Consider the following 26,591-nt stretch of genomic DNA (forward strand, 5'->3'; position numbering starts at 1 on the left):
CTGGTGACCGGAGGGAGACTTGGGTGCGCTGCGAGGATCGGGCAGGGCGCGACGCGGGCGCACCGGCGGAGTGCACTGCTCTGGACACTTCAAGTGAGTTCCTGTGTGATCCTCGCAGGAGCCCCGGGACCTGGGCAGAGACACACCAGAGGGGCAGGAAGTGTCCGAGCCAGGATTGGAGCCAGGGGTGTCAGAGGAAGGAAACTGAGGCTGCAAAGGTCCGTGTGGAGAGGGTTCGGCGTTTGCCTGAGGGTCCAGATGGGCGTCTGAGGAAGAGCGGGTCTCCGAGGAAGGACGGCCGCAACGTGTCTCTAATTCAGGATTTTTTCTTTTCTCGCTCTGTGGCCCAGGCTGGAGTACAGTGGTGCGATTATAGCTCACTGCAGCTTCAACTTCTCAGGCTCAAGCGATTCTCCCACCTCAGCCTCCGGAGTAGCTGGGACTACAGACGCTGCACCACCTCGCTTGGCTAATTTTTTTTTTTTTTTTTTTTTTTTTTTTTTTTGAGTCGGAGTTTCGCTCTTATTGCCCAGGCTGGAGTGAAATGATGCAATTTCGGCTCACCGCAACCTCCGCCTCCCGAGTTTCAAGCGATTCTCCTGCCTCAGCCTCCCCGAGTAGCTGGGATTACAGGCACCTGCCACCACGCCTGACTAATTTTGTACTTTTAGTAAAGACAGAGTTTCTCCGTGTTGGTCAGGCTGGTCTCAAACTCTCGACTTCAGGTGATCCACCCACTTTAGCCTCCCAAAGTGCTGAGATTACAGACTTGAACTACTGAGCCCGTCTGGCTAATTATTTGAATTTAATTTTAATTTTTAATTTTAATTTTTTTTGCGCTTCAAGCCTTTGTTGAGGAAGGGAAAGTCGGGGTTTTATGTACAAGAGGAAAGGGAGGTGGAACATGTACCCCAAAAGTGGGCCCCCACATTCCCTTCTAGGTGAATTTTATTTTTAATTTTTGTGGTGGGGGGGTTGGGGGTCTTGCTATGCTGCCCAGGCTGGTCTCGAATCCCTGGCCCCGAGCCCCAAGCAATCCTCCTGCCTGGGCCTCCCAAAGTGCTGGGACTATAGGCATGAGCCATTGTACAGCTTAATTCACGGATTTTTAACCAGGGTTGGGTAATGAACTTGTGTAGGAACAAAACGACACCGTTATTTTCTCTATGTGAAATTTAGCATTTGTTTTTCCTATTGCTGGAGCAGCCTTCGCAGTGCCTGAAACTATGTCCAATTTCAAGTGAGAGGAAGTGTAAATGATAGTTCCAGAGAAGAGTTTGTGCAAGACCGGGCGTGGTGGCTCACACCTGTAACCACAGCACTTTGGGAGGCCCAGGCTGGCAGATCACTTGAGGTGAGGAGTTTGAGACCAGCCTGGCCAACATGGTGAAACCCTGTCTTTACTAAAAATATAAAAATTAGCCGGGCATGGTGGTGCACCCCTGTAATCCCAGCTACTCAGGAGGCTGAGGCAAGAGCATCAGAGTGAGACTCAAAAAAACCAGTTTGTGCGGCATCTACCAGGTGTTATCTTAAGCTGTCATATTCATTACTGCTTTGAAGTTATGATAGGGTCTTGTTATTTAATGCATTGAAAAGAAGCATCTATACTAGTATAGCAGAAATTTGTTTTTAAAGCATTTGGATATCTATTTCAATATCATTACTGTTTTGTAATTCTGTGTATTGCACTTAAAGCACGTAAGGTAGGGCATGGAGGCTTATGCCTGCAATCCCAGCATGTTGGGAGGCCCAGGCTGGAGGATTGCTTGAGGCCAGGAGTACTAGACCAGTCTGGCAACATAAGGAAACTCCCTCTCTACAAAAAATAAGAGGCATTGTAGTGTGCGCCAGTAGTTCCAGTCAATTGGGAGACTGAGGTGGAAGGATCATTTGAGCCCAGGAGTTGGAAGTTGCAGTGAGCTATGATTGTGCCATTTCATTCCAGCCTGGGCAACGTGAAGACCTCATTCCAATAAAAAGAAAAAATTATATAAACACCATGCTTGTAAGAAGGAGTGGCAGGGCTTGCCAGAAACAGAATGATAAAGGCCCCCCCTGCACTAGTTTCATGAAGATGCTGGTCAGGAGAGTCTTTCCATAGGTTACATGGACCTGAGTTCAAAGCCAGCCCTGCTTAAGCTGGTTATCATTCACTGCACTGCTGTAGGACCCCAGCAAGTCCCTCCCCTTGCTGGGCCTAGGTTTTTTTGTTTTTTTTGAGATGGAGTTTTGCTCTTGTTGCCTAAGCTGGAGTGCAATGGTGATCTCGCACCACAACCTCCGCCTCCCGGGTTCAAGTGATTCTCCTGCCTCAGCCTCGAAAGTAGCTGGGATTACAGGCCCGTGCCACCATGCCCGGTTAATTTTGTATTTTTAGTAGACACGGGGTTTCTCCATGTTGGTCAGGCTGGTCTTGAACTCCTGACCTCAGGTGATCTGCCCGCCTCGGCCTCCCAAAGTGCTGGGATTACAGATGTCACCCACAGCTCCCTGCCAGGACTAGTTTTTTTTGTTTTTTTTTTCACACAGAGTCTCACACTGTCACCCAGGCTGGAGTACAGTGGCCCAATCTCAGCTCACTGCAACCTCTGGCTCTGCAACCTCTGGCTCCCACATTCAAGTGATTCTCCTGCCTCAGCCTCATGAGTAGCTAGGATTACAGGTGCAAACTGCCACACCCAGCTAATTTTTGTATTTTTAATAGAGATGGAGTTCACCATGTCAAGCTGGTCTTGAACTCCTGACCTCAAATGATCCACCCACCTTGGCCTCCCAAAGTGCTGGGATATAGGTGTGAGCCACCGATCCTGGCCTGCTGAGCCTAGTTTTTAATCTGCTCAATCTGCCATCACTTTAGAGACCTTTCCAATGGCAACCTTCTAATATAACCACACCTTAAAATATTTGAGGCTGCGCATGGTGGCTTATTCCTATAATTCCAGTGCTTTGGGAGGTCAAGGTAGGAGGATTGCTTGAGTCCAGGAGTTCAAGACCAGCCTGGGCACATAGTGAGACCCTGTCTCTGCCAAAAAATAATATTAGCCAGGCATGGTGGCATGCATCTGTAGTCCTAGCTACTCGGCAGGCTGGAATGGGAGGATCGCTTGAGCCCAGGAGGGAGAGGCTGCAGTGAGCTATGCCTGACCTGAACCTAGGCTTTCTAACCTCCGGGCCCACACTTCTTATTTTATTTGTTATTATTAATTTTTCTTTTTCTGAGACAGTCTTGATGTGTCACTCAGGCTGGAGTGCAGTGGTGCTATATCAGCTCACTGCAAGCTCTGTCTCCTGGGTTCAAGTGATTATCCTACCTCAGTCTCCTGAATAGCTGGGATTACATATGCACAGCACCACACCCAGCTAATTTCTCTGTATTTTTAGTAGAGACAGGGTTTCACCGTGTTGGCCAGGCTGGTCTCAAACTCTTGACCTCAAGTGCTAACACTGGCCTTGGCCTCCCAAAGTGCTGGGAGTACAGGTATGAGCCACCGCACCCAACCTGTTATTTTTTTTTTGACATGGAGTCTCACTCTGTTCCTCAGGCTGGAGTGTGGTGGTGCAGTCACAGCTCATTGCAAGCTCCGTCTTCCCAGGTTCAAGTGATTCTCCCGCCTCAGCCTCCCTAGTGGCTGGGATTACCAGCCCTCACCACCACGCCTGGCTAATTTTTGTATTTGTAGTAGAGATGGGGTTTCACCATATTGTCCAGGCTGGTCTCAAACTCCCAACCTCAAGTGATACACCGGCCTTGGCCTCCCACAGTGCTGGGATTACAGGTGTGAGCCACCATTCCCAGCCTGGGCCCATACTTCTAACCACTTCTCTCTTTCTGCTTTTTGTAATTAGGAACTGAGTTGACTCTCTTAATTTTCCTGATATATACCAGGCCCTGGAGGGACAAGAAAGCCAGAAATGCACCTCATGAGACTCACTCGATTGTTCTCCAGGGCTCGCCCCATGGGACTGTTTATCCTGCAACACCTGGACCCCTGTAGGGCCAGGTGGGCAGGAGGCAGGAAGGGGCTGATGCAGCCAGTGTGGGCGGCCTTCAGCAGCCCCTCCTGTCAGCTGCCCCTTGGCCAGGAGAACACAGGCAGTCTGGGCTCTGACCCAAGCCACTCCAACCCCACGGCCACTCAGGAGGAAGACGAAGAGGAGGAGGAGAGTTTTGGAACCCTTTCTGACAAATACTCCTCCCGGAAACTATTCCGCAAATCGACAGCCCAGTTCCATAACCTGCGGCTCAGGGAACAGAGCAATGAGGAAGATGAGCAAAGGGAACAAGAGCCCAAACTATGGCGAGGCCGGAGAAACACCCCATACTGGTACTTCTTGCAGTGCAAACGCCTGATCAAGGAAGGGAAGGTGAGGGGCGCTTTGGGTTCTGAGGCTCCTAGCTTCTTTCCTCTGGCAGCTCAGTGTTTTGCAAGGGGTCACCCGACCTTCTCAGCCTCTAAGTATTGGGCTGCACAGGCCCGGTCTGTGGACCTCCGCTCTTTGCCTTCACCTACCCTGCTGAACTGCCAGCCTCATGGTTGTAAGTATCCCTGCCCTTCTCCATCCTTTGCTGCAGTTTTGTTTTATTTTATTGTATTTTTATTGTAGAGATGGAGGTTGCACTGAGCTTATCTTACCACTGCACTCCAGCCTGAGTAACAGAAAAGACTGTCTCAGAAAAAAAGAAAGAAAAGAAAAGTGAATCCTCCACATCCTTCTGGGACTCCACATCCTTCTGGCACTCCCTACTTTAGTTTTTTTTTTTTTTAAGACAGGGTCTGACTCTGTCGCCCAGGCTGGAGTGCAGTGGTGCAGTCTTGGCTCACTGCAGCCTCTGCCCCCTAGGGAATTCAAGCAGTTCTCCCGCCTCAGCCTCCTGAGTAGCTGCGATTACAGGCATGTGCCACCACGCCTGGCTGATTTTTGTATTTTTAGTAGAGATGGAGTTTCGCCATGTTGGCCAGGATGGTCTTGAACTCCTGAACTCAGATGATCTGCCCACCTTGGCCTCCCATAGTGCTGGGATTACAGGCACGAGCCACTTTGCCTGGCCCCTGCTTCAGTTTTGTTTGTAGCACCTGTCACCACTTGACATACTGTATGTCTTTCTTAATTATCCTATTTCATGTCTGTCTTTTTTTTGTTTATTTGAGATGGAGTCTTGCTGTGTCACCCAGGCTGGAGTGCAGTGGCTCAATCTCGGCTCAGTGTAACCTCTGCCTCCCAGGTTTAAGCAGTTCTCCTGCCTCAGCCTCCCAAGTAGCAGGGATTATAGGCATGTGCCAACATGCCTGACTAATTTTTGTATTTTTAATAGAGACGGTGTTTCGCCATGTTGGCCAGGCTGGTCTTGAACTCCTGATCTTGTCATCTGCCCACCTTGGCCTCCCAAAGTGCTGGGATTACAGGCATGAACCACCATGCCCGGCCTTGTGTCTGTCTTTCCACTCCAGAACATGAGCTCCAAGAAGGAGCTCCCACTTGTTCCCAGCTGTATCTGCAGTGGATAGACCTTGCCTGGCTCATTGAGGCACTCAGTAATTATTGTCTGAATCAACAGATGAAAATAATTAAGGAATAAAGGAATGAAATGAGGCTTTACCAGGGGAATGATGTGAGGGTCAGGATAGGGCAAAGATAACCGGGGGCCTAGGGAGTTTGCAGTCACCCAGGGCCACCGTCCTGCACTGTCTCAGGAGGGTCCCTCAGCTTCAGCCTCCCTCTCTCTGCCGAGGGTCTCTGGGGCAGTCCTGAGCCCCTGTCCTGTTGCCTCTTCCCCTGCAGCTGGTCGCAGCCCTGGACCTATTCGAGAGGCAGATGCTAAAGGAGGAGCGATTGCAGCCAATGGAGAGCAACTACACGGTGCTGATCGGGGGCTGCGGGCGGGCCGGCTACCTGAAGAAGGCCTTCAAGCTCTACAACGAGGTGCCTGTGGTTGCAGGGCAGCAGGGGCAGATTCGTGGTGTGCCACTCGCTAGTGCTTTACGCTAGGCAGGTGACTTCACCTCCCTGGCCTCAGAGTCATCTCCTTAAAATGGTGGTGATTGTGGGTGATACATGAGATGACATGGAAAGCCCTTCAGCACCTGCCTGGACTGCGGTGGTCCCTATGTTTCCTTTCTTTTTTCTTAAGAGATGAGGTCTCAGCTGGGCACAGTGACTCAAGTCTGTAATCCCAGCACTTTGGGAGGCCAAGGCAGACTCATCACAGGAGGTCAGGAATTCGAGATCAGCTGACCAACATGCTGAAACCCCATCTCTACTAAAAATACAAAAATTAGCCAGGTGTGGGGGTGTGTGCCTGTAATCACAGCTACTCAGGAGGCTGAGGCAGGAGAATCACTTGAACCCGGGAGGCAGAGGTTGCAGTGAGCCGAGATCACACCACTGCACTCCAGCCTGAGGGAAAGAGCGAGACCCTGTCTCAAAAAAAAAAAAAAGAGATGGCAGTGGCTCAAGGTTGTAATCTCAGCACTTTGGGAGACTGAGATGAGCGGATCACTTGAGGTTAGGAGTTTGAGACCCAGCCTTGCCAACATGGTGAAACCCCGTCTCTATCTACTAAAAATACAAAAATTAGGCAGGGTGTGGTGGCTCACGCCTGTAATCCCAGCACTTTGGGAGGCCGAGGTGAGTGGATCACCTGAGGTCAGGAGTTCAAGACCAGCCTGGCCAACATGACGAAACCCCACCTCTACTAAAAATACAAAAATTAGCTGGATGCAGTGGCAGGCACCTGTAATCCCAGCTACTCGGGAGGCTGTTACAGGAGAATTGCTTGAACCCGGGAGGCGGAGGTTGCAGTGAGCTGAGATTGCACCATTGTACTCCAGCCATTTTTTCAAGACTCTAGGAAAAAAAAGAAAGAAAATATACAAAAATTAGCCATGTGTGGTGGCACACACCTGTAGTCCCCGCTACTCAGGAGGCTGAGGCAGGAGAATCACTTGAACCTAAGAGGCAGAGGTTGTGGTGAGCCAACATTGAGCCACTGCATGCCAGCCTGGGCAACAGAGCAAGACTTTCTCTCAAAAAAAAAAAAAAAAAAAAAAGGACGGAGTTTCACTCTGTTGCCTAGGCTAGAGTGCAATCATAGCTCACTGCAGCCTCCTACTCCTGGGCTCAAGAGTTCTTCCTGCCTCAGCCTTGCCAGTAGCTGTAACTACAGGTGTGTAGCACCTTATCGGGCTAATTTTAAAAATTTTTATAGAGGTAGGATTGTGCTGTGTTGTCTAGGCTGGCCTCTAACCCCTGGCCACCCAACTCAGCCTCCCAAAGTACTGGGATTACAGGCCACAGCCACCGCACCTGCTCCTGCTCCTTTTTTTTTTTTTTTTTTTCCTTTTTTTGAGACAGACTCTCACTTTGTCGCCCAGGCTGGAGTGCAGCGGTACAATCTTGGCTCACTGCAATCACCGCCTTCTGGGCTCAAGTGATTCTCATACCTCAGCCTTCAGGGCAAGCCACCACGCCTGGCCCAGTTTTTTGTATTTTTAGTAGAGATAGCGTTCTTGAACTCCTGACCTCAAGTGATCCACCCATCTTGGCCTCCCAAAGTGCTGGGATTATAGGCATGAACCACCGCACCTAGCCTTTTTTTTTTTTGCAGTTACATCCAGTCCTTCTCTCCCACAGTGTGCACACACGTGCACCCTTCTTCCAGAGCTGGCACTTTGCAAAGGGCTCTCACTCCTCCTGGAAGTGGCTTTACTTTACATCCACTCACCTCTTAGGTGTGTTATATTTGTTATTCTCAGAGCCAGGAAGCTATTTCCTTTATTTAGTTAGTCCTGTAGACTCTGCAGGAGAGACACCTCTTCTGCAGCCAGAAACAGGGCTCCTGGGAACCCTAGGCTTCTTGTTATTTGAGACATACTCCCATGGTCTCTAGTTGGAAGCAAGGGGAAGAACTTGCAGTGACAGATGATAAATTACCATTACATCCTTTTTAAAAAATTATTATTTTTGGCCCAGTGTGGTGGCTCATGCCTGTAATCCCAGCACTTTGAGAGACCAAGGAAGGCAGAACACGAGGTCGAGAGATCAAGACCATTCTGACCCACATGGTTAAACCTGTCTCTACTAAAAATGCAAAAATTAGCTGGGCATGGTGGTATGCTCCTGCAATCCCAGCTATACTTGTGAGGAGGCTGAGATAGGAGAATCACTTGAACCCAGGAAGCAGAGGTTGCAGTGAAACCAGGCTGGAGTGCAGTGGCATGATCTCTGCTCACTGCAACCTCCGCCTCCCAGGTTCAAGCGATTCTCCTGCCTCAGCCTCCCGAGTAGCTGGGATTAAAGGCACCCACCACCACCTCCGACTAATTTTTCTGTAGAAGACATGTTGGCCAGGCTGTTGTTGAACTGACCTCAGGTGATTTTCCCATCTCGGCCTCCCAAAGTCCTGGGATTGTGGGCACGAGCCACTGCACCCAGTCTTGTTACTGTTTTTAGTGACTCATCTGCAGTGTGTCTCCTTTATCGAGTGTAAGCTCAGTAAGGACAGGCTGTGTCCGCTCTGCTAACTTCAGGGCTGGTGCCAGGCAGGTAGCAAGTGGTCAGTGCACCTCTGTGGAGTGCAGCAATACATGCAGAGCCTACATCATCCTCAGTGTAGGGACTGCCATCTTTGCTTTTCAGATAAGGAAACTGAGGCACAGAGTGAGGGAGGCACAGAGTGAGGAAGGGACATGTCCAAGGCCTCCCCACTTGAAAGCACTGGGGCTGGGATTTGAGCCCCAAATGCCCTGGCTCTAGCATGGTTCTTTCTGCCACTGAGCTGCCTGTTGCCTGCCGTCTGCCAGATGGCCCTTCTCTGGGCAGTAGAGAGTGCTGGGCTTCACTAGGGATTGTCAACCTTGAGCACCTGCCTCAGTCCCCTGGAGACTTGATAAGCTGAGTGTCATCTACCTCCGGGTGTGTGACTCAGCAGATCGGATGGCCCTGACAATGTGCATCGTTCCACTGGTTCGGGGCCACCCCTAGAGCATGGCAGCACACCCTCCACTTGCCACAAGCATCCCCATTTTCAAGGTGATGGTGTCATCCCCATTTTCATGAGGAAGTGGTACCCAGGACCCCTCAGGTAGTTAGCACTACAGGCCCTTTCTCCTTGACAGGGTGGGGACATCGGGAAGACCCTGCTGCTAGCACCTGAGGCCTGGAGTGGGCTGACATGTACCCAGGGCAGGATGGCTTCTGTTTGGTCCATCTATGGGTGTGGGCTCAGTTTTCAGAGTCCCTTGAGTGTATCTGTGTTTGAAGAGCTGGGCTCTGATGTGAACCATGGCTCTGCCTTAGAGCTCGGCCTGGTGGATGCTGTAATGGGGTCCTCTCCAGCCTCAGCCCCCTCTGGGGCGGCTGCTCACCTGTGTATACAGCTGATCCCGGGCTACCACTGAGAGCTTCTTCCATCTCCACAGATGAAAAAGCGGGGCCTGGAGCCCTCAGATGCCACCTACACGGCCCTGTTCAACGTCTGTGCTGAGTCTCCCTGGAAGGACTCGGCTCTGCAGAGCGCCCTGAAGCTCCGGCAGCAGCTCCAAACCAGAAACTTCCAGCTCAACTTGAAAACGTACCATGCGCTGCTGAAGATGGCTGCCAAGTGTGCAGACCTTAGGATGTGCCTCGATGTGTTCAAGGTAAGACTTCCCCTGCTTTCCTGCTCCCTGTTGTGGGGCTGGTCCCATGTGGCAGGGGCGGGACTGTGGCGTCTATCTCTCCTCATGCAGGAAGGCTCAGGGAGGGTTAGACAGCCCGTGTTGGGCACTGGGGTTCACAGATGGATCCAATTAAACCCTGCCCTTAGGGGCCTCAGGCTGACTGGAGGGTGTGTGTGCCACTGTGTGCTGTGTCCTGCTTTGTGCACTCGAGGAAAGGCTTCCTGGAGGAGGTGTCCTTGATCTGAGTGTAGAGACAGGGTTTTGCCTTGTTGCTTTGGCTGGTCTCAAACTCCTGCCTTGGCCTCCCAAAGTGCTAGGATTACAGACATGAGCCATGATGCCCAGCCTGCTGCAGGTTCTCAATGGGACCTCTTTGTTCCCTCCCCCAGGAAATCATCCACAAAGGGCACGTGGTCACAGAAGAGACCTTCAGTTTTCTGCTTATGGGCTGCATCCAAGACAAGAAGACGGGCTTCCGGTACACCCTCCAGGTATGTCCCTCCTACCCCACCTTCCTGCCCCGCTTCCCCTGCGCCAGGGGTGTAAAATGGTGATCCTGTGAACACCCATGATGGCCCCTGTGCTGGGTATTTTTATATCTGTGCTCTTTTGGGAAAACCCAGCAGCCACTGCAGCCTCCGTCTACAGATGGCAGGGAGAGGAGGCTTTTAGAGGTGGAATGAGGGCAGCCCCCACCTCTCACACTCTGATTTGCAGTCGACTCAGACCCTCTAAACTCATCATCCCTGAAAGACTGCCACACATTCACCTGGGGACTTGTTCAATCACCCCACAGCCCCGCTAGCACCTCTGCAGGTGCAACCCAGGAGTCACTCATTCATTCATTCATTTTGAGACAGTCTCACTGTCGCCCAGGCTGGAGTGCAGTGGCGCAATCTCGGCTTACTGCAACCTCTACCTCACAGGTTCAGAGGATTGTCCTGCCTCAGCCTCCCAAGTAACTGGGATTACAGGTGTGTGCCACCATGCCCAGCTAATTTTGTATTTTTAGTAGAGATGGGGTTTTACCATGTTGACCAGGCTTGTCTTGAGCCCTTGGCCTCATGTGATCCGACTGCGTGGGCCTCCCAAAGTGCTGGGATTGTAGACGTGAACCACAGCTCCTGGTTAGAAAGCTTTTTATTTATTTTTATTTTTTAAAATTTTAAAAAATTGTTTTGTCAAAGTCTTGCTCTGTCACCCAAGCTGCAGTGCTGTGGTGTGATCTCGGCTCACTGCAACCTCAACCTCCGGGTTAAGTGTCTCTCACTTTAGCCTCCTGAGTAGCTGGGACTATGTGCATGCACTACCACACCCAATAATTTTTGTATTTTTAGTAGAGATGCGGTTTCACCATGTTGGGCGGGCTGGTCTTGAACTCTTGACCTCAAGCAATCTGCTCACCTTAGCTTCCCAAAGTGGTGGGATTACAGGTGTGAACCACCACGCCTGGCCTGTTTGTTTTTTCTTTTCTTTCTTTTTTTTTTTTAATTTTTCCCCAGAAGATTTAGAATTGAGGCCTGTTTGTTTTGATGCAGTGTCTTGCTATGTTGCAGGGTCTTGTCTGGAACTCCTGACCTCAAGGGATCCTCCCATCTAAAACTCTCAAGGCCCTGGGATTCCAGGTGTGAGCCCTGCGCCTGGCTGCAGAACAGGAGCACTGAGCTGACGTTTGTCTCTCCCCTAGCAGGTGTGGCAGCTGATGCTGAGTTTGGGGCTACAGCCAAATCGGGACATCTACAACCTGCTGTTGGTGGCAGCTCGGGATTGTGGCCTTGGGGACCCCCAGGTGGCCTCAGAGCTGCTTCTGAAGCCCAGGGAGGAGGTGACCCTGCTTCAGCCCCCGGTGGGCAGGCAGCGACCAAGGAGGACATCCCAGGTCAAGGCAGGCAACCGCATGTCAACCATGCTGCATGTGGAGGCCCTGGAGAGGCAGCTGTTTCTGGAACCTTCTCAGGCACTTGGGCCTCCAGAGCCTCAGGAAGCCAGAGTGCCCAGCAAGGCCCAGCCAGAGGTGGAAACCGAGACAGATCCCAGCCACACAGAGGCCCTCATCCCAGTGGCCCTGAAGCCACCTCCTGTGGAGCTGGAAGTCAACCTCCTGACCCCCGGGGCTGTCCCCACCACTGTGGTCTCATTTGGGACAGTGACCAGCCCAGCTGACCGGCTAGCCTTGATGGGGGGCTTGGAGGGCTTCCTGAGCAAGATGGCAGAGCATGGGCAGCAGCCCGACATCAGGACCCTCACACTACTGGCCGAGGTGGTGGAGCCTGGAAGTCCCATGGAGTCCTTGGTGCTGGCCCTCCCGGATGTGCACCAGGTGGAGGCTGACCTGACGTTCTTCAACACGCTGGTGAGAAAGAAGAGCAAGCTGGGAGACCTGGATGGGGCTAAGGCGCTGTTACCGGTCCTGGCAAAGAAGGGCCTCATCCCCAACCTGCAGACGTTCTGCAACCTGGCTATCGGGTGTCACAGGCCAAGGGACGGTCTGCAGCTCCTCACAGACATGAAGGTGAGTGGACCTGGGCCTGGGCAGGATGCCCATGGTGCTAAGGAGCACTCTGTGGCTCAGGAGGAAAATCAGGGGGAGTAGGGGTTCCCAGAGTCCCCCAGGCCCCCTGCCTGGACATGACGAGCTGTGCATTGGGGCAAGGAGAGTGGGTCGATGAGTTTCCAATGTAGAATAGTCTTCAGTCCCATTTTGGGGAAGCAGATCTCGGTGAGTGCTTCAGGGATGGGCGTAGAGAGCCACGGGCATTCCTATCTGGAAGAAGGTGGCCGTGGGGTGACACTGAGGGGTGGGGACTGGTCTCGGCCCGAACACTCTGGAGGAATGGCAGGGATTCCTAGGGGGAAGAATTCCTAAGGGGCCGAGGGCAGTTTTCAAAGCTCTTGAGATCTCCTGTGCCTCCCACCCAGCCCCTACTGGAAGTGCTGCATACATTTCATCTGACCGTAGCAGAAGCTGCTTCCTGGGTTGTTGGGGTCCATCATCCTCTTGCTGTTTTCCCAGACCCTACCGGACTCACCCAGCCAAGGCTTGCTGCTTTTCTAGGCTGACCCCCATCTTCCGGTGACTGTGTGTCACCAGGAAACTCACACCGGGGAGTGAGGAGGTGGTGTCTCCTGCATCATTTTCTGCCTGAGTCAGTTGGTGCCTGAGAGCAGCACGGGCATCCTTTTCCACAGCTTCTTCAGGGCAGAGGGGAGGGGCTGGGCTGGGCTTTCCTGGTGGAAAGGGATGTTCAGCCGATCGTTGCTGCCAGGTTTGCCTTGCTGGCCCTGGCCGCTGGTCCTGGGAGCTAGCCTGATTGATAGAGGGTGGGAGCTGCTGGATCCCAATGGCTGCCATCATCTTGCTGATGCTATGATGTCCATGTGTTCTAGAAGTGCCAGGTGACCCCCAACACTCACATCTACAGCGCCCTCATCAATGCGGCCATCCAGAAGCTGGACTACACCTATCTCATCAACATCTTGAAGGACATGAGGCAGAACAGTGTCCCGGTGAACGAAGTGGTCATCCGCCAGCTGGAGTTTGCAGCCCAGTACCCTCCCACCTTTGACCGGGTGTGTGTCCCAAGCTCAGAAGTGCATCAGCTCCTTCACCATTGCCATCCCACACCACCACCCACCCCAGTTCTGGCGCTTGGGATTGTGTTCCCATGCCTGAAACTGTCCAGCAGCTTCCCTTAGAAGTCCCTAAGTCTGTAGACCACAGCCTGTGAGTCCCCATCTGCATGGCTTATCTCATGTCTCAGGCCAGCCTTGCCTTTGCTGCCTCTGTCTGTCTCACTGGCTTTTTGTCAGTTCCCAGAGGCCACCAGCCTCTTGCCTGCCTCAGGCCATTGGTGTTCCTGCTGCCTCAGGTACCACCCACTTTCATGTGACGGGCTCCTTCTCCTATAGGTCTTGGCTTAAGTGGCCCTCAGAGATGCCCAGCTGGCTGCCTGTCCCACCTGGGGTGAAAGTCTTCCCTCCCCACCGCTTCCCGCTCTGTTCCTTTATGCCGTGTCCCACAGTCTTGGAGCATGTGCTCACAGGTGGCCCTGGCCTTCCCTGTTTCACAGGCTTCTGGAGGCAGAGGCTGTCTGCCGTGCCTGCCTGGATCCCCAGCACCTGCACCTTGCTGGGGGCTCTGTATAGGTTGTTGCTTGTTCAGGGACTGGGCAGGCAGTGAAGTGGCATCATCGTCTGGGGTAAATATCCAAGATGCGTTGCCTCATGCCAAGGAAATCAAGGCTGTGGACACATAGTGAGGTTAAGGCTAGGCACGTTGTCTCATACCTGTAGTTGCAGCACATTGAGAGACCAAGGTGGGTGGATCACCTGAGGTCAGGAATTCGAAACCAGCCTGGCCAACAAGGCAAAACCCCATCTCTACTAAAAATAGGAAAATTAGCTGGGCGTGATGGTGGGTGCCTGTAATTCCAGCTGCTATGGAGGCACAAGAATCGCTTGAACCCAGGAGGCAGAAGTTGCAGTGAGCTGAGATTGAGCCGCTGCACTCCAGCCTGGGTGACAGATGAAGACTCAGTCTCAAAAAAAACAGAGGTTAAGATTGGAAGTTTTTTTGTTTTTTTTTTTTTTTTTGAGATGGAGTTCACTCTTGTTACCCAGGCTGGAGTGCAATGGCACGATCTCGGCTCACTGCAACCTCTGCCTCCTGGGTTCAGGCAATTCTCCTGCCTCAGCCTCCTGAGTAGCTGGGATTACAGGCACGCGCCACCATGTCCAGCTAATTTTTTTTTTGTATTTTTAGTGGAGATGGGGTTTCACCATGTTGACCAGGATGGTCTCGATCTCTTGACCTTGTGATCCACCTGCTGGCCATCCCTCCCTAATCTTTTATTATGCAGATAGGTTCTCTACCTGGCCAGTGCCATGTTGCCTGGTTCTTTACTGTACATGTGACAACAAAAGGGAAGATGGGGCCTCCATGTTGAACATACATGACTCCCAGGTAGTCCTTTTCTATTGGTACAGCTGCCAGCATCCCCGATGCAAACTTCCAGCTTGCTTATCTATGTCTGCAGCTTAATTTTTCAGGCTGCTCTTTGTTCAGAAAGAAATGGTTTGGGGGTTGCTTTTTATTAAAAGGAAAATTTCACCAGGGACTCTTGCCCTTACTATCTGCCTGACTCCTGTATCAGCAGGAGCAGGGCAGAGTATTGGAATCGGCTTTGTCACGGCCACAGCCTCTCCCTGCTATTCTGAGGGTATCAGGCTCTGGGGGTTTGGCTTTTGGGTCCATCAAGTCACACTCTGTGCTGAGCACCTCTGGAGCATCCAGAGCCACTGTGGCTTGGAGCAAAACCCAAATGGGGTGGTGATAAGTAAATATGCAGGGACACACACAGCCAGAGGGTGCGGGGTCAGGAACACCATGCAAGTGTCACACCTGAATGCCATTTTGAGGGCTTCCTACAAATGGGTGGGGCAGCAGTGGAGATTGTGCCTGGCGACTGAAGACATAGCTGGGTGTCTTTGAACTGTGCGTCTTTGCTTTGAACTATTGGTTTTGAGTCTTTTCTCACTGATTCCAGGGTTTTTTATATGTTCTGGGTACTGGTTTTTGTTGATTACATGTGCGTACCTTAGAGGATTGTCTCATCATTCTAGTGTAGGGCTCACTAGGGGTCGTCGTAGGTTCAACTCAGCAGTCACAAGACTATCATGGGCCTAAAGCATACTGTATTCAAGTCACAGACAGACGGCCCTGACTTAAAGATGGTTTGACTTAGGATTTTTCAACTTTGCAATGGTTTTATCAGGATGTAACCCTGTAAGAATTGACTAACAGTGAGGTTACAGTTTCTACTGAATGCATATCACTTTTGCATAATTATAAAGCCTGCTGAGGTGGGCGGATCACAAGGTCAAGAGATTGAGACCATCCTGGCCAAAATAGTGAAACCCATCTCTACTAAAAATCTAAAAATACAAAAATTAGCTGGGTGTAGTAGTGCGTGCTTGTAGTCTCAGCTACTCGGGACAATCGCTTTAATTTGGGAGGCGGAGACTGCAGTGAGCTGAGATTGTGTCACTGCACTCCAGCCTGGCGACACAGCAAGACTCCGTCTCAGAAAAAATGGACCCTCTGCTGTGTTGCCAGCAATAGATGCATTTTCCTTTTTTTTTTTTTGAGATGGAGTCGAACTCTGTCCCCCAGGCTGGAGTGCAGTGGTATGATCTTGGCTAACTGCAACCTCTGCCACCTGAGTTCAAGCAATTCTCCTGCCACAGCCTCCCAAATAGCTGGGATTACAGGCGCCTGCCACCGTGCCTGGCTGATTTTTGTATTTTTTTTTTAAGTAGAGACGGGGCTTAACCATTTTGGCCAGGCTAGTCTTGAACTCTTGACCTTGTGATCCACCCTCCTCGGCCTCCGAAACCCTCCCTGCCTCCAGCAGGAACACCAGGACTACAGGTGTAAGCCACCACTCGGCCACATTTCTTGTTGTTTTTTTTTAAATGGAGTTTCACTCTTCACCCAGGCTGGAGTGCAGTGGCACGATCTTGGCTCACTGTAACCTTTGCCTTCTGGCTTTAAGCAATTCTTCTGCCTCAGCCTCCCAAGTAGCTGGGATTATAGGTGCCTGCCACCATGCCTGGCTGATTTTTGTGTTTTTAGTAGAGATGGGGTTTCACCCTATTGGCCAGGCTGGTCTTGATCTTGTGATCCACCCACCTCGGCCTCCCAAAATGTTGGGATTACAGGCGTGAGCCACCGTGCCCGGCCGTCCCTTGTTTTTTTTTTTTTTAAAGTCCAGGGATCACTTTGTTGACCAGGGCAGAGTGCAGTGGCACCATGATGGCTCACTGTAGCCTTGACCTCCCAGACTTAAGCAATCCTCTCACCTTAGCCACCTGAGGACTTCAGACTAAAGGCATGCACCACCATATCCAGCTAACCTTTTTTTTTTTTTGAGATGGAGTTTCGCTCCTGTTGCCCAGGCTGGAGTGCAATGGTGCCATCTTGGCTCACTGCAACCTCTGCCTCCCGGGTTCAAGGGATTCTCCTGCCTCAGCCTCCCAAGTAGTTTGGATTACAGGTATGCACTACCACGTCTGGCTAATTTTTTGTATTTTTAGCAGAGATGGTAGTTTCTCCATGTTGATCAGGCTAGTCTTGAACTCTCGACATCAGGTGATCTGCCTGCCTCTGCCTCCCACAGTGCTGGGATTACAGGTGTGAGCCACTGCGCCTGGCCCAGCTGATCTTTTAGATAGGGATTCACTGTATTGCCCAAGCTGGTCTGGAACTCCTGATTTCATGTGATCCACCTGCCTTGGCTTCCCAAAGCACTAGGATTACAGGCATGAGCCACCATGCCCAGCCAATAGATTGATTTTTGATTTATGATGGGTTTATAGGAGCAGAACCCTGCTCTCAGGAGCATCTGTACTCATATTCCCTGATGATGGTGGACTTGTTTATATTCGTGATTCTGTCTAGTTTTGCTTTCTGTGCTTTCAGGCTGTATTCGGCCCCTTCAGGTTTAGAATTGTCCAGTCTTTTGAGTCACACCTTTTATCATTGTGTGGTAGTAGCTGTTATGTCAGATAGTCGTTTTTGGCTGTTTTGGTATATTCCAGCTCAGTTTCTGCCTGGTGCATCATTTCTTCCCACCTCTCTGTGGAGCCCATCGCGGCAGTGTTGAGATGACAGGAGGGGGTGGGGCTCAGCAGGCTGTAGAGGCAGAGCTGGTGGGACCTGGGGGCCTGGGGTGGCAAGCACGGATGGAGGAGCACAGTGGTGCATATTTGGGAGAATGCTGTCAGGCAGATGGGAGTCTGGGCCTGCCCTGGGGTACCCAGCTGGGACCTGTTTCTCTGCAGTAAGCTGCTTCCATAGGGCATGTTCACAGCTTTTCTGTTCTGTTCCCTGCAGCCACCTGGAAGGGAAAATGGCAGCGACCAGCTTCCCTGAGGCCTGAGCCAGCTGCTGAGGTTTGGGATTAGCTGTAGGTAACAGGCAGTGATTCTAGCCTCACTTTTCTAATTCCAGTACAAAGGGAAGAACACCTACCTGGAGAAGATTGACGGCTTCCGAGCCTATTACAAGCAGTGGCTGAAAGTGATGCCTGCAGAGGAAACCCCACACCCTTGGCAGAAGTTTCGGACCAAGCCCCAGGAGGACTAGGACACCAGCAGTGAGGCTGATGTGGACAGAGGCCTTGGGGGCAGGTGATGGGGGCATGGTTGGATCAACGTGCTTGGCCCTCAGTGCTCTGTGGGAGCCCCAAGACAAGTGAGCTGGTGTCACCTCCCGCCTAGGGGATGAGTCAGGCCCTGAAGAACAGCTGTAGTGTGTCACAGGTGTCGGTGTGAGAACACACACTGGGCCCAAGGTACCTGCACTCCCGGCCAGCAGGTCCATGGCAGTTCCAGCCGCCTTCACGTGTCACCTCGCACACCACAAGGGGGCCAGCACGGAGCTGGGGCATCTGGTCCCTGGGGCCTGGTGCTGCCTCCAGGCCAATGCTCTGAAAGAACAGACGTGGGGCCCGAGAGGATTAAAGGTTTTATTTTTAAAAATCACAGCTGATGGACAGCGAAGTCTTCCCTGTAGAGACCATGCTCCAACTCAGGCCTGGGGCACTGCTCGCTGCTCCCAGGAAGCGGGTGGCGCCACAGGCAGGAACCCGTGAAGTCCAGAGTCCAGGGTGGAGAGCGCCAGCCTCAGCCAGAGCAGCCACGGCAGCCGCAGTGTGTGCACTCGATGATGCGGCCCTGCAACGGAGGAGGACAGTGAGATGATGCCTGGGCGCCACGCTCGCCCCTGCGTGCTTGCACCAACCCTCCCATGGAGGACCTGCCAACAGTCTATATAGGGACACACCTCAGAAACCCTTCCTGACAGCTCTGGACAGGGGAAATTTGGCTCCCTCATGAAGGTGCAAACAGCTACTGTTGACACTGAGGTTACATCTGTATGTGTATTTGTAATACATTATGCAAATCCAATACACATTTGCCAGTCAAGAAAAAGCAATCGGCGTGAATGAGTCTCGTTATTTTGCTAAGTGAGTGTGACAGACCCTGCATGAGCAGAGGTGGCTCTGCTACTGCTTGGGGACTTCAGGGCGGCCTCTGGGCTGGGACACACTGGTGAGGGAAAGGGCAGGAGGCTATGCACTTGAATCACACCCTTCTGCCCCCTAGTAGCTGATGCCTGTAATCCCAGCACTTTGGGAGGCTGAGGTAGGCGGATCATGAGGTCAAGAGTTGGAGACCAGCCCAACCAACATGGTAAAACCCCGTCTCTACTAAAAATACAAAAATTAGCTAGGTGTGGTGACGCACACCTGTAATCCCAGCTACTAGGGAGGCTGAGGCAGGAGAATTGCTTGAACACAGGAGGCGGAGGTTGTAGTGAGCTGAGATCACGCCACTGTGTTCCAGCCTGGTTGACAGAGCAAGATTCCATCTCGGGTTAAAAAAAAAAGCCAGTGATGGCAACATGAAAGTATCACTGTAAGGACTGAGGGAAAGGGACAGGAACTCCCACTGAGTGGCCACCTCTCCCTGATGTCACCCTGCCACCACCTCAGGAGTAGGGCTCCTTGCCACCATTTTCCTAAGTGAGGAAAGGGGTTCAGTAATTTGCCCAAAAGTGGAGTTGAGATTGGCCCCAGACCTAACACAGTCATGGCCACACGCTGCCTCTCACAGATTGCTGAACAGAGGGACCCACTCCTGGGAGGGAGAGCCAGCAGAACATCCAGGAACAAAATGACATTCCAGTCCAACCAAATAACGTAAGATCCCTTGGAGTTGACTAGGGCAGAATTTTGAGCTGAAAATAACATCAAGCGAGAGCATCAGACATTACCACTTCCAGCTTGCTTTTGGGTACGCGGCAGATGCAGTTTGTCCCAAAGTTGGTGTCCCGTGTCTGAATGCACCGCAGGCAGCACAAGTTCTCATATCCTTGCTTTTTCCATTTTGCGATGAGGTTTTTGTCTGCATAGCCTTCTTTAATACAATATTCATAGAGTTCTGTCAAAAAAGATGGGGAAGGAGCTTCAGGCCACGGTCTAACAAACCTTCCCACCCCAGGATCAAAAAGAGCATTCACTGGGTGCGGTGGCTCACTCCTGTAATCCCAGCACTTTGAGAGGCTGTGGTGGGTGGATCACCTGATGTCAGGAGTTCCAGGCCAGCCTGGCCAACATGGCAAAAGGCTGTCTCTACTAAAAATACAAGGCCAGGCGCAGTGGCTCACAGCTGTAATCCCAACACTTTGGGAGGCTGAGGCGGGCGGACCACGAGGTAAAGAGATCGAGGCCATCTGGGCCAACATGGTGAAACCCCGTTTCTACTAAAAATACAAAAATTAGCTGGGCGTCGTGACACATGCCTGTAATCCCAGCTACTCGGGAGGCTGAGGCAGGAGAATCGTTTGAACCCAGGAGGCAGAGGTTGCAGTGAGCAGAGATCATGTCACTGCACTTCAGGCCTGGCAACAGAGAGAGACTCCTTCTCAAAAAAGAAAAAAAAATTAGCTGGGTGTGGTGGCATGTACCTGCAATACCAGCTACATGGGAGGCTGAGACAGGAAAATCTCTTGAACCCGGGAGGCAGTTGCAGTGAGCCGAGATCGTGCCTCTGCTTTTCAGCCTGGGCGACAGAGTGAGACTCTGTCTCAAAAAAAAACCCATAACCAAAACCAAAAAAATCCAGCCAACATTGACTCTCCCAAATTTTTAGTAGTAAGAAAAATCATGACTTGCACAGGTTGTGAGAATAAGGATTGTGATTACTTCAGTAACTCCAAAGGGACTCAAATTTGTAAGGCCAAGACAGAATTGACTAATTACCTCTGCTGATAGCTTTCCGCTTGTAAAAGAGGTCAAAGATATAGCGGGTTTTCTGGTGGTGGATCCTGAAGATGGGCCACAGAGATTCCACTTTCCTCTTTCCCTCATGAGGTTCTGTTTCAGCTGGGGAGAAACAAAGTATGTGTTTAGGGGAACAGCTTGGTCTGCACAGGATTTTCCTTTTGTAAATAACTAGTGCTAATGAATAAATACCACTTCACACTCACTAGGATGGCTATAATCAAAATTATGGCACAGTAACAAGGGTTGGCAAGGATATGGAGAAATTGGAACTCTCATACATTCCTGGTGGGAATGTAAAATGGTGGCACCACTGCAGAAAACAGTTAAGTAGCTCCTCACAAAGTTAAACAGGCTGGGTGTGGTGGCTCACGCCTGTAATCCTAGCTACTCGGGAGGCTGAGGCAAGAGAATTGTTTGAACCCGGGAGGCAGAGGTTGCAGTGAGCCAGTATCAGGCCATTGAACTCCAGCCTAGGCAACAGAGAGAAACTCTGTCTCAAAAAAAAAAAAAAAAAAGGTGAAACAGGGCTGGCTCATGCCTGTAATCTCAACACTTTGAAAGGCTGAGGTGGGCAGATCATTTGAGGTCAGGAGTTCGAGACCAGCCTGGTCAACATGGTGAAACCCCATCTCTACTAAAAATACAAAAATTAGCCAGATGTGGTGGTGGGGTCTGTAAGTAATCCCAGAGACTCGAGAGACTGAGGCAGGAGAATTGCCTGAACCCAGGAGGTGGAGGTGGCAGTGAGCTGAGATTGAGATCATGACACTGCACTCTAGCCTAAGTGACAGAGAAAGGCTCTGTCTCAAAAAAGAAGTTAAACATAATTATCACATTATCCAGCAGCAATTCCACTCCTAGCTACATACCAAAGAGAACTAAAAACACATGCACACACAAACTGGTACATGAAGGTTCCTAGAAGCTAAAGTAGAGAACCCAAATGTTCACCAATTGATGAACAGATGAACAAAAATGTGGTCTAACCTTATAATAGAATATTGTTCAGCCATAAAAAGGAATGAAGGGCCAGGCATGGTGGCTCACACCTGTAATCCCAGCACTTTGGGAGGCTGAGATGGGCAACTCACTTCAGGTCAGGAGTTCAAGACCAGCCTGGTCAACATGGTGAAACCCCGTCTCTACTAAAAATACAAAAGAATTAGCAAGGCACGGTGGCGCATGCCTGTAATCTCACCTACTTGGGAGGCTGAGGTGGGAGAATCATTTGAACCCAGAGGTGGAGGTTGCAGTGAGCCGAGATCGTGCCACTGCACTCCAGCCTGGGCAACAAAGCAAGACTCTGTCTCAAAAAACAAACAAACAAACAAACAAAACGCGGGGGGAATGAAGTAAGTACTGATATGTTCTATAACACAGATGAACCTTGAAACACAAAACTATGGCAGTGGTCCTACAACTTTGTGACTACACTAAAAACTCCTTAATTGGATAATTTAACAGGATAACTTTTATAGTATATGATTAATATCTCAATAAAGCTGTTATAAGCTAAGTAATTTAAACATAATTGTTTTAAATGATATTTTTGGATCCTTTTGTAATTCATGAGTGTGATGATTGGGTGTTTACATCCATGTGTGAGATGTGCCAGTCTCGAACATTGTAACAACAGTGGCACGTTACCAGTGTGACATAAAAAAAAAAAGTCTTTTAAATTACAGAATTAGAAAACAAACAAACAAACAAAATCTACCAGGATGCCAAAGCCAAAGAAAAAAAAAAGAATAACCAAAAAAAAAAAAATCATTTAGTGGGCCAGGTGCAGTGGTTCACGCCTATAATCCCAGCACTTTGGGAGGCTGAGGCGAGTGGATCACAAGGTCAGGAGTTCAAGACCAGTGTAGTCAATATGGTGAAACCCTGTCCTGTCTCTATGAAAGATACAAAAATTTAAAAAACAAAAAAAATTAGCCGGGCGTGGTGACGCACACCTGTAATCCCAGCTACTTGGGAGTCTGAGGCAGAACTGGTTAAACCCGGGAGCTGGAGGTTACAGTAAACCGAGATTGTGCCACTGCACTCCAGCCTAAGTGACAGAGTGAGATTTTCTAAAAAAAAAAAAAAAAAAAATTAATGGTAACTGCTGTTCTCTATTAAAAGGCTGGTCCTGGCCGGGTGCAGTGGCTCACGCCTCTAATCCTAGCACTTTGGTAGGCCGAGGCGGGCAGATCACTTGAGGTCAGGAGTTTAAGACCAGCCTGGCCAACATGGCGAAACCCTGTCTCTACTAAAAATACGAAAATTATCTTGGTGTGGTGGCACACGCCTGTAATCCCAGTTACTCAGGAGGCTGAGGCACGAGAAGCGCTTGAACCTGGGAAGCGGAGGTTACAGTGAGCTGAGACTGTGCCACTGCACTCTAGCCTGGACAACAGAGTGAGATCCTGTCACAAAACAAAACAAAACAAAACAAAACACAAGACAACCTTGGTCCCTATGCTTTCAGATCTATTTTTACAGCATAATAGTTTCTCAAGATAATTCTAGGCCCACAGATGGGCATGCTAATCATCTTTAAGGCACCTCTTTTCATCTCCCAGCCAAAGTCCTTTAGGGCTGAGGAAAAGTCAAATAAACTAGACCAGTCTGCAGGTTCTCAGCGAAGTGGCCGCAGGAGACAGCTAACTGTTTCAACACGGGCCTATCAGGTGGCGCTCATACTCTCTGCAAGCAATTCTCTCTAAGCAGTCACAAGTTCATCTTTGTCTATGACCTCCTCACTTTGTAGGGAAAAACAGAAGGGTGAGGAATGGTCAAGAAGACTACCTCCATGTTTCCAGCTTTTATGTCATTTTATTACCAGGATTTACAATTCAGCTCAACAAACAGAATGCTGTGATCCAAGCAGAAAAGCAGGTAGTAAAGACTCAGCAGGTGCACATGTAAGATGTGCCTTGCTCCTCCTTGCCCTCAATCATGATTGTGAGGCCTCTCCAGCCACGTGGAATTGTAAGTCCATTAAATCTCTTTCTTCTGTAAACTTCCCAGTCTCGGGTATGTCTATCAGATGCATGGAAACGGACTAACACACCCCATCTCCACAAAAAATTAGCCAAGACTGGTAGTGCATGCCTGTAGTCCCAGCTGCTCAGGAGGCTGAGGTGGGAGGATTACCTGAGCCTGGGATGTGGAGGCTTCACTGAGCTGTGATTGAAACACTGCACTCCAACCTCAATAACAAAATGAGACCTTGTCTCAAAACGAAAACAAAGACAAAAACAGAACAAAGAATACCTCTTTCTAGAGGTAAAGAGTATCTAAACACAAAGCTGGGTTCCTCCTCTCCTCAAAAGTCACCCTTTAGAAGACAAAGTTAATTTGCTTTCAAGGACTCGTAAAATCTCTTCTATTCCAGCACTCTCCCATTTCCTTTATTTTGATAAAGAGCTACCTGCGGAAGAAATCTCTTAGCCCAAGACTATGATTATTGCAATAGGTGATCCAAATCTAAATAGCGAAGCAAGTTCTGAGTATTTAATAGAAGTTACCTGATTTTTTTTGTTTGAGACAAAGTTTCGCTCTTGTTGCCCAGGCTGGAGCACAATGGCAATATCCTGGCTCACCACAACCTCTGTCTCCTGGGTTCAAGGAATTCTCCTGACTCAGCCTTCCGAGTTGTTGGGATTACAGTCATACGACACCATGCCCGGCTAATTTTGTATTTTCAGTAGAGACGGGGTTTCACCATGTTGGTCAGACTGGTCTTGAACTACCGACCACAAGAGATCCAACTGCCTTGGCCTCCCAAAGTGCTGGGATTACAGGCGAGAGCCACCAAGCCCACCAAGTTCTTTTAAAAAGGGGTAAAGTTGGCCGGGTGCAGTTGGCCCAGCACTTTGGGAGGCGGAGGTGGGCGGATCATGAGGTCAAGAGATCGAGAACATCCTGGCTAACACGGTGAAACCTCATCTCTACTAAAAATACAAAAATTTGCTGGGCATGGTGGCACGTGCCTGTCCTCCCAGCTACTAGAGAGGCTGAGGCAGGAGAACTGCTTGAACGCAGGAGGCGGAGGTTGCAGTGAGACAAGACCATGCCATTGTACTCCAAGCTGAGAAACAAGAGCGAAATTCCATCTCAAAAAAAAAAAAAAGTAACTTCAGTCAGGCATAGTGGCTTACAACTGTAATACCAGCACTTTGGGAGTCCAAGGCGGTAGATCACTTGAATCTAGGAGTTTGAGACCAGCCTGGCCAACATCGAGAAACTCCATGTCTACTAAAAATACAAAAATTAGCCGGGCGTGGTAGCACATGCCTATAATTCCAGCTATTTGGGAGGCTGAGGCAGGAGAATCACTTGAACCCAGGAGGTGGAGGTTGCAGTGAGCCAAGACCACATCATTGCACTCCAGCCTGGGTGACAGAGTGAGACTCTGTCTTACAAAAAAAGAAAAAGAAAAAAAGACAAAGTAAATTAACATTGATTTAAATTAGTAATTGCTGCTGGAGGTATGGCCTCAGAATAACAATGATTAGTTGTGAGCAAGCATTTCAAGTCCAAGGCAGGTGGATCACCTGAGGTCAGGAGTTCGTGACCAGCCTGGCCAACATGGTGAAACCCCATCTCTACTAAAAATACAAAAATTAGCCGGGTGTGGTGGTGCACGCCTGTAATCCCAGCTACTCGGGAGGAAGAAGAATCACTTGAACCTGGGAAGCAGAGGTTGCAGTGAGCCAAGACCACGACAGTGCACTCCAGCCTAGACGACAGAGCAAGATTCCTGTCTCATTAAAAAAAAAAAAAAATGTAACTTGGTAAGTGATCACACTGTGATCATATAAGGCCAACAGATGCTTGTGGCTTCAGACAAAATTTCCAAAGACAGCATAGGACACAGATTCACAAAGTGAGGGTTCACATGCCATTTACAGGGAAGTGACAGAAAACAGATGAAGCAAAGACTAATCGATGAAACTGAAAAGGAATAGCACTTCCAAGTAAATATATTTTGTATAATTTTAAATATACATCTAAACAAAATAGGAAATAACTATAGGTAGACTATTTGATCTATACTTCCTAACCTCTTATATTCAAGTTGGCAAAACAAACAAACAAACAAAAAAAAAAAACCTTTTTGAGGATCTTTTCATTAATGTCATCTTATTTTCAGGCACTTACAGTATTTCCATGAGTTCAAAAGCAAACACAACATGTCAGTGTTAGTAGACCAGCCTCTTCTTCTATTTTCATTTATGCCTGTCCCCTGGAGGCATCTAAGCCTGTGACCCTTGGACCCAGCCCACCCAGACAGGAACTTCCCCACTCACCTTCTCTCATCTTTTGATCTAATTCATCTAGTGTTGGCTCAATCAACTCCCAGCCATCTGGGGGTGCTTTACGGCTTCTTTTGACTTTAGGCATTTTCCCTTTACAGGATAATTTGAAAAGATCTGGTGGGGGGAAATTTAAATGAATTAGTTTCTGAGTCTTGAATCCCCAAAGACCTTTGCCAGCCATTAGTTTGGTCCAGGTTGACTTCCTCGAGGCAGCATAGGGTCATAGCTATGGGACAGGGCTTAGTACTGGCTTTGTTCACATCCTGGCTCTGCTACTTACCCCCTGTGATCTTCAGGAAGGTACTTAACCTTCCTAAGTCTCTGTTTCTATATCTGTAAAATGAGGATAATGGAAGCCACCTTATGTGGTCATTGTGAAGACTTCATTATAATTGTATGTTATCATGCCTGGTGTATAATGTGTGCCTAAGAGACATTTGCTGCTGTCATTAGCTAACATCAACTACGAGCTTGGCCCTATATTGGATGTTGGGAACACAAACAGTTACAACACAGCCTCTGCCCCTTAGAAGGTGACATTTTAGCAAGGAGACAGACAAGAGAAAAAAAAGTAATTACAATAGAGTATAAGGAGGGCTGTGACTTCGGGGGTCAGGAGGTGAGTATTTATAAAGCCAAAGATGGAAGGCCAGGCACGGTGGCTCATGCCTGTAATTCTGGTCTTGGCCAGCACTTTGAGAGGTCAAGGTGGGAGGATCGCTTGAGTCCAGGAATTTGAGATCAGCCTGAGCAATGTGGTGAGACCCTGTCTC

At 49.9% G+C, this 26,591-nt stretch overlaps 2 protein-coding genes and 1 non-coding gene across 10 annotated transcripts in view; 2 read left to right on the plus strand and 1 right to left on the minus strand.

The window, feature by feature from the left end:
* PTCD1 (pentatricopeptide repeat domain 1) lies at positions 1–18,660 on the plus strand. Of its 7 annotated transcripts, XM_012455511.2 has the most exons (9): positions 13–93; positions 1,207–1,354; positions 3,850–4,368; positions 5,785–5,925; positions 9,423–9,641; positions 10,052–10,153; positions 11,350–12,174; positions 13,050–13,232; positions 17,674–18,660. In XM_012455511.2, the coding sequence occupies exons 3-9, from the start codon at positions 3,916–3,918 to the stop codon at positions 17,806–17,808; spliced, it is 2,058 nt and encodes a 685-aa protein (XP_012310934.2). In that variant the 5' UTR covers positions 13–93; positions 1,207–1,354; positions 3,850–3,915; the 3' UTR covers positions 17,809–18,660. The 7 variants fall into 7 exon arrangements, with proteins under 7 accessions (XP_012310933.2, XP_012310937.2, XP_012310932.2 ...); XM_012455510.2 differs by lacking the exon at positions 1,207–1,354 and having other exon boundaries at positions 1–218; XM_012455514.2 differs by lacking the exon at positions 1,207–1,354 and having other exon boundaries at positions 1–218; positions 3,890–4,368.
* The window catches only part of BUD31 (BUD31 homolog), a 10,146-nt gene continuing 1,727 nt past the window's right edge, over positions 18,173–26,591 (minus strand). For both annotated transcript variants that reach the window (XM_012455522.2, XM_012455521.2), the window contains exons 3-6: positions 25,810–25,932; positions 20,489–20,611; positions 19,501–19,667; positions 18,173–18,398 (exon numbers count right to left, since the gene is read on the minus strand). In XM_012455522.2, coding sequence (XP_012310945.1) covers positions 18,348–18,398; positions 19,501–19,667; positions 20,489–20,611; positions 25,810–25,903 — 435 coding nt within the window. In that variant the 5' untranslated portion in view covers positions 25,904–25,932 and the 3' untranslated portion in view covers positions 18,173–18,347. The remainder of the gene's footprint in view (positions 18,399–19,500; positions 19,668–20,488; positions 20,612–25,809; positions 25,933–26,591) is intronic.
* Positions 22,066–22,169, plus strand: LOC135275142 (small nucleolar RNA U13). Its single transcript, XR_010342856.1, has one exon. It is a non-coding gene; the product is annotated as a small nucleolar RNA U13 (small nucleolar RNA).

The sequence above is a fragment of the Aotus nancymaae genome, unplaced genomic scaffold, assembly GCF_030222135.1.
Source record: "Aotus nancymaae isolate 86718 unplaced genomic scaffold, 86718_ANA_hifiasm-v0.15.2.pri h1tg000015l_0, whole genome shotgun sequence".
Classification (NCBI taxonomy): Eukaryota; Metazoa; Chordata; class Mammalia; order Primates; family Aotidae; genus Aotus; species Aotus nancymaae.

Bases quoted from the DNA above. Each gene is read 5' to 3' on its own strand.
- PTCD1 (XM_012455510.2), top strand. From the start codon at position 3,916: ATGCACCTCATGAGACTCACTCGATTGTTCTCCAGGGCTCGCCCCATG. The intron at 12,175-13,049 runs GTGAGTGGACCT...CATGTGTTCTAG, and splicing joins AGCTCCTCACAGACATGAAG to AAGTGCCAGGTGACCCCCAA. The intron at 13,233-17,673 runs GTGTGTGTCCCA...TTCTAATTCCAG, and splicing joins ACCCTCCCACCTTTGACCGG to TACAAAGGGAAGAACACCTA.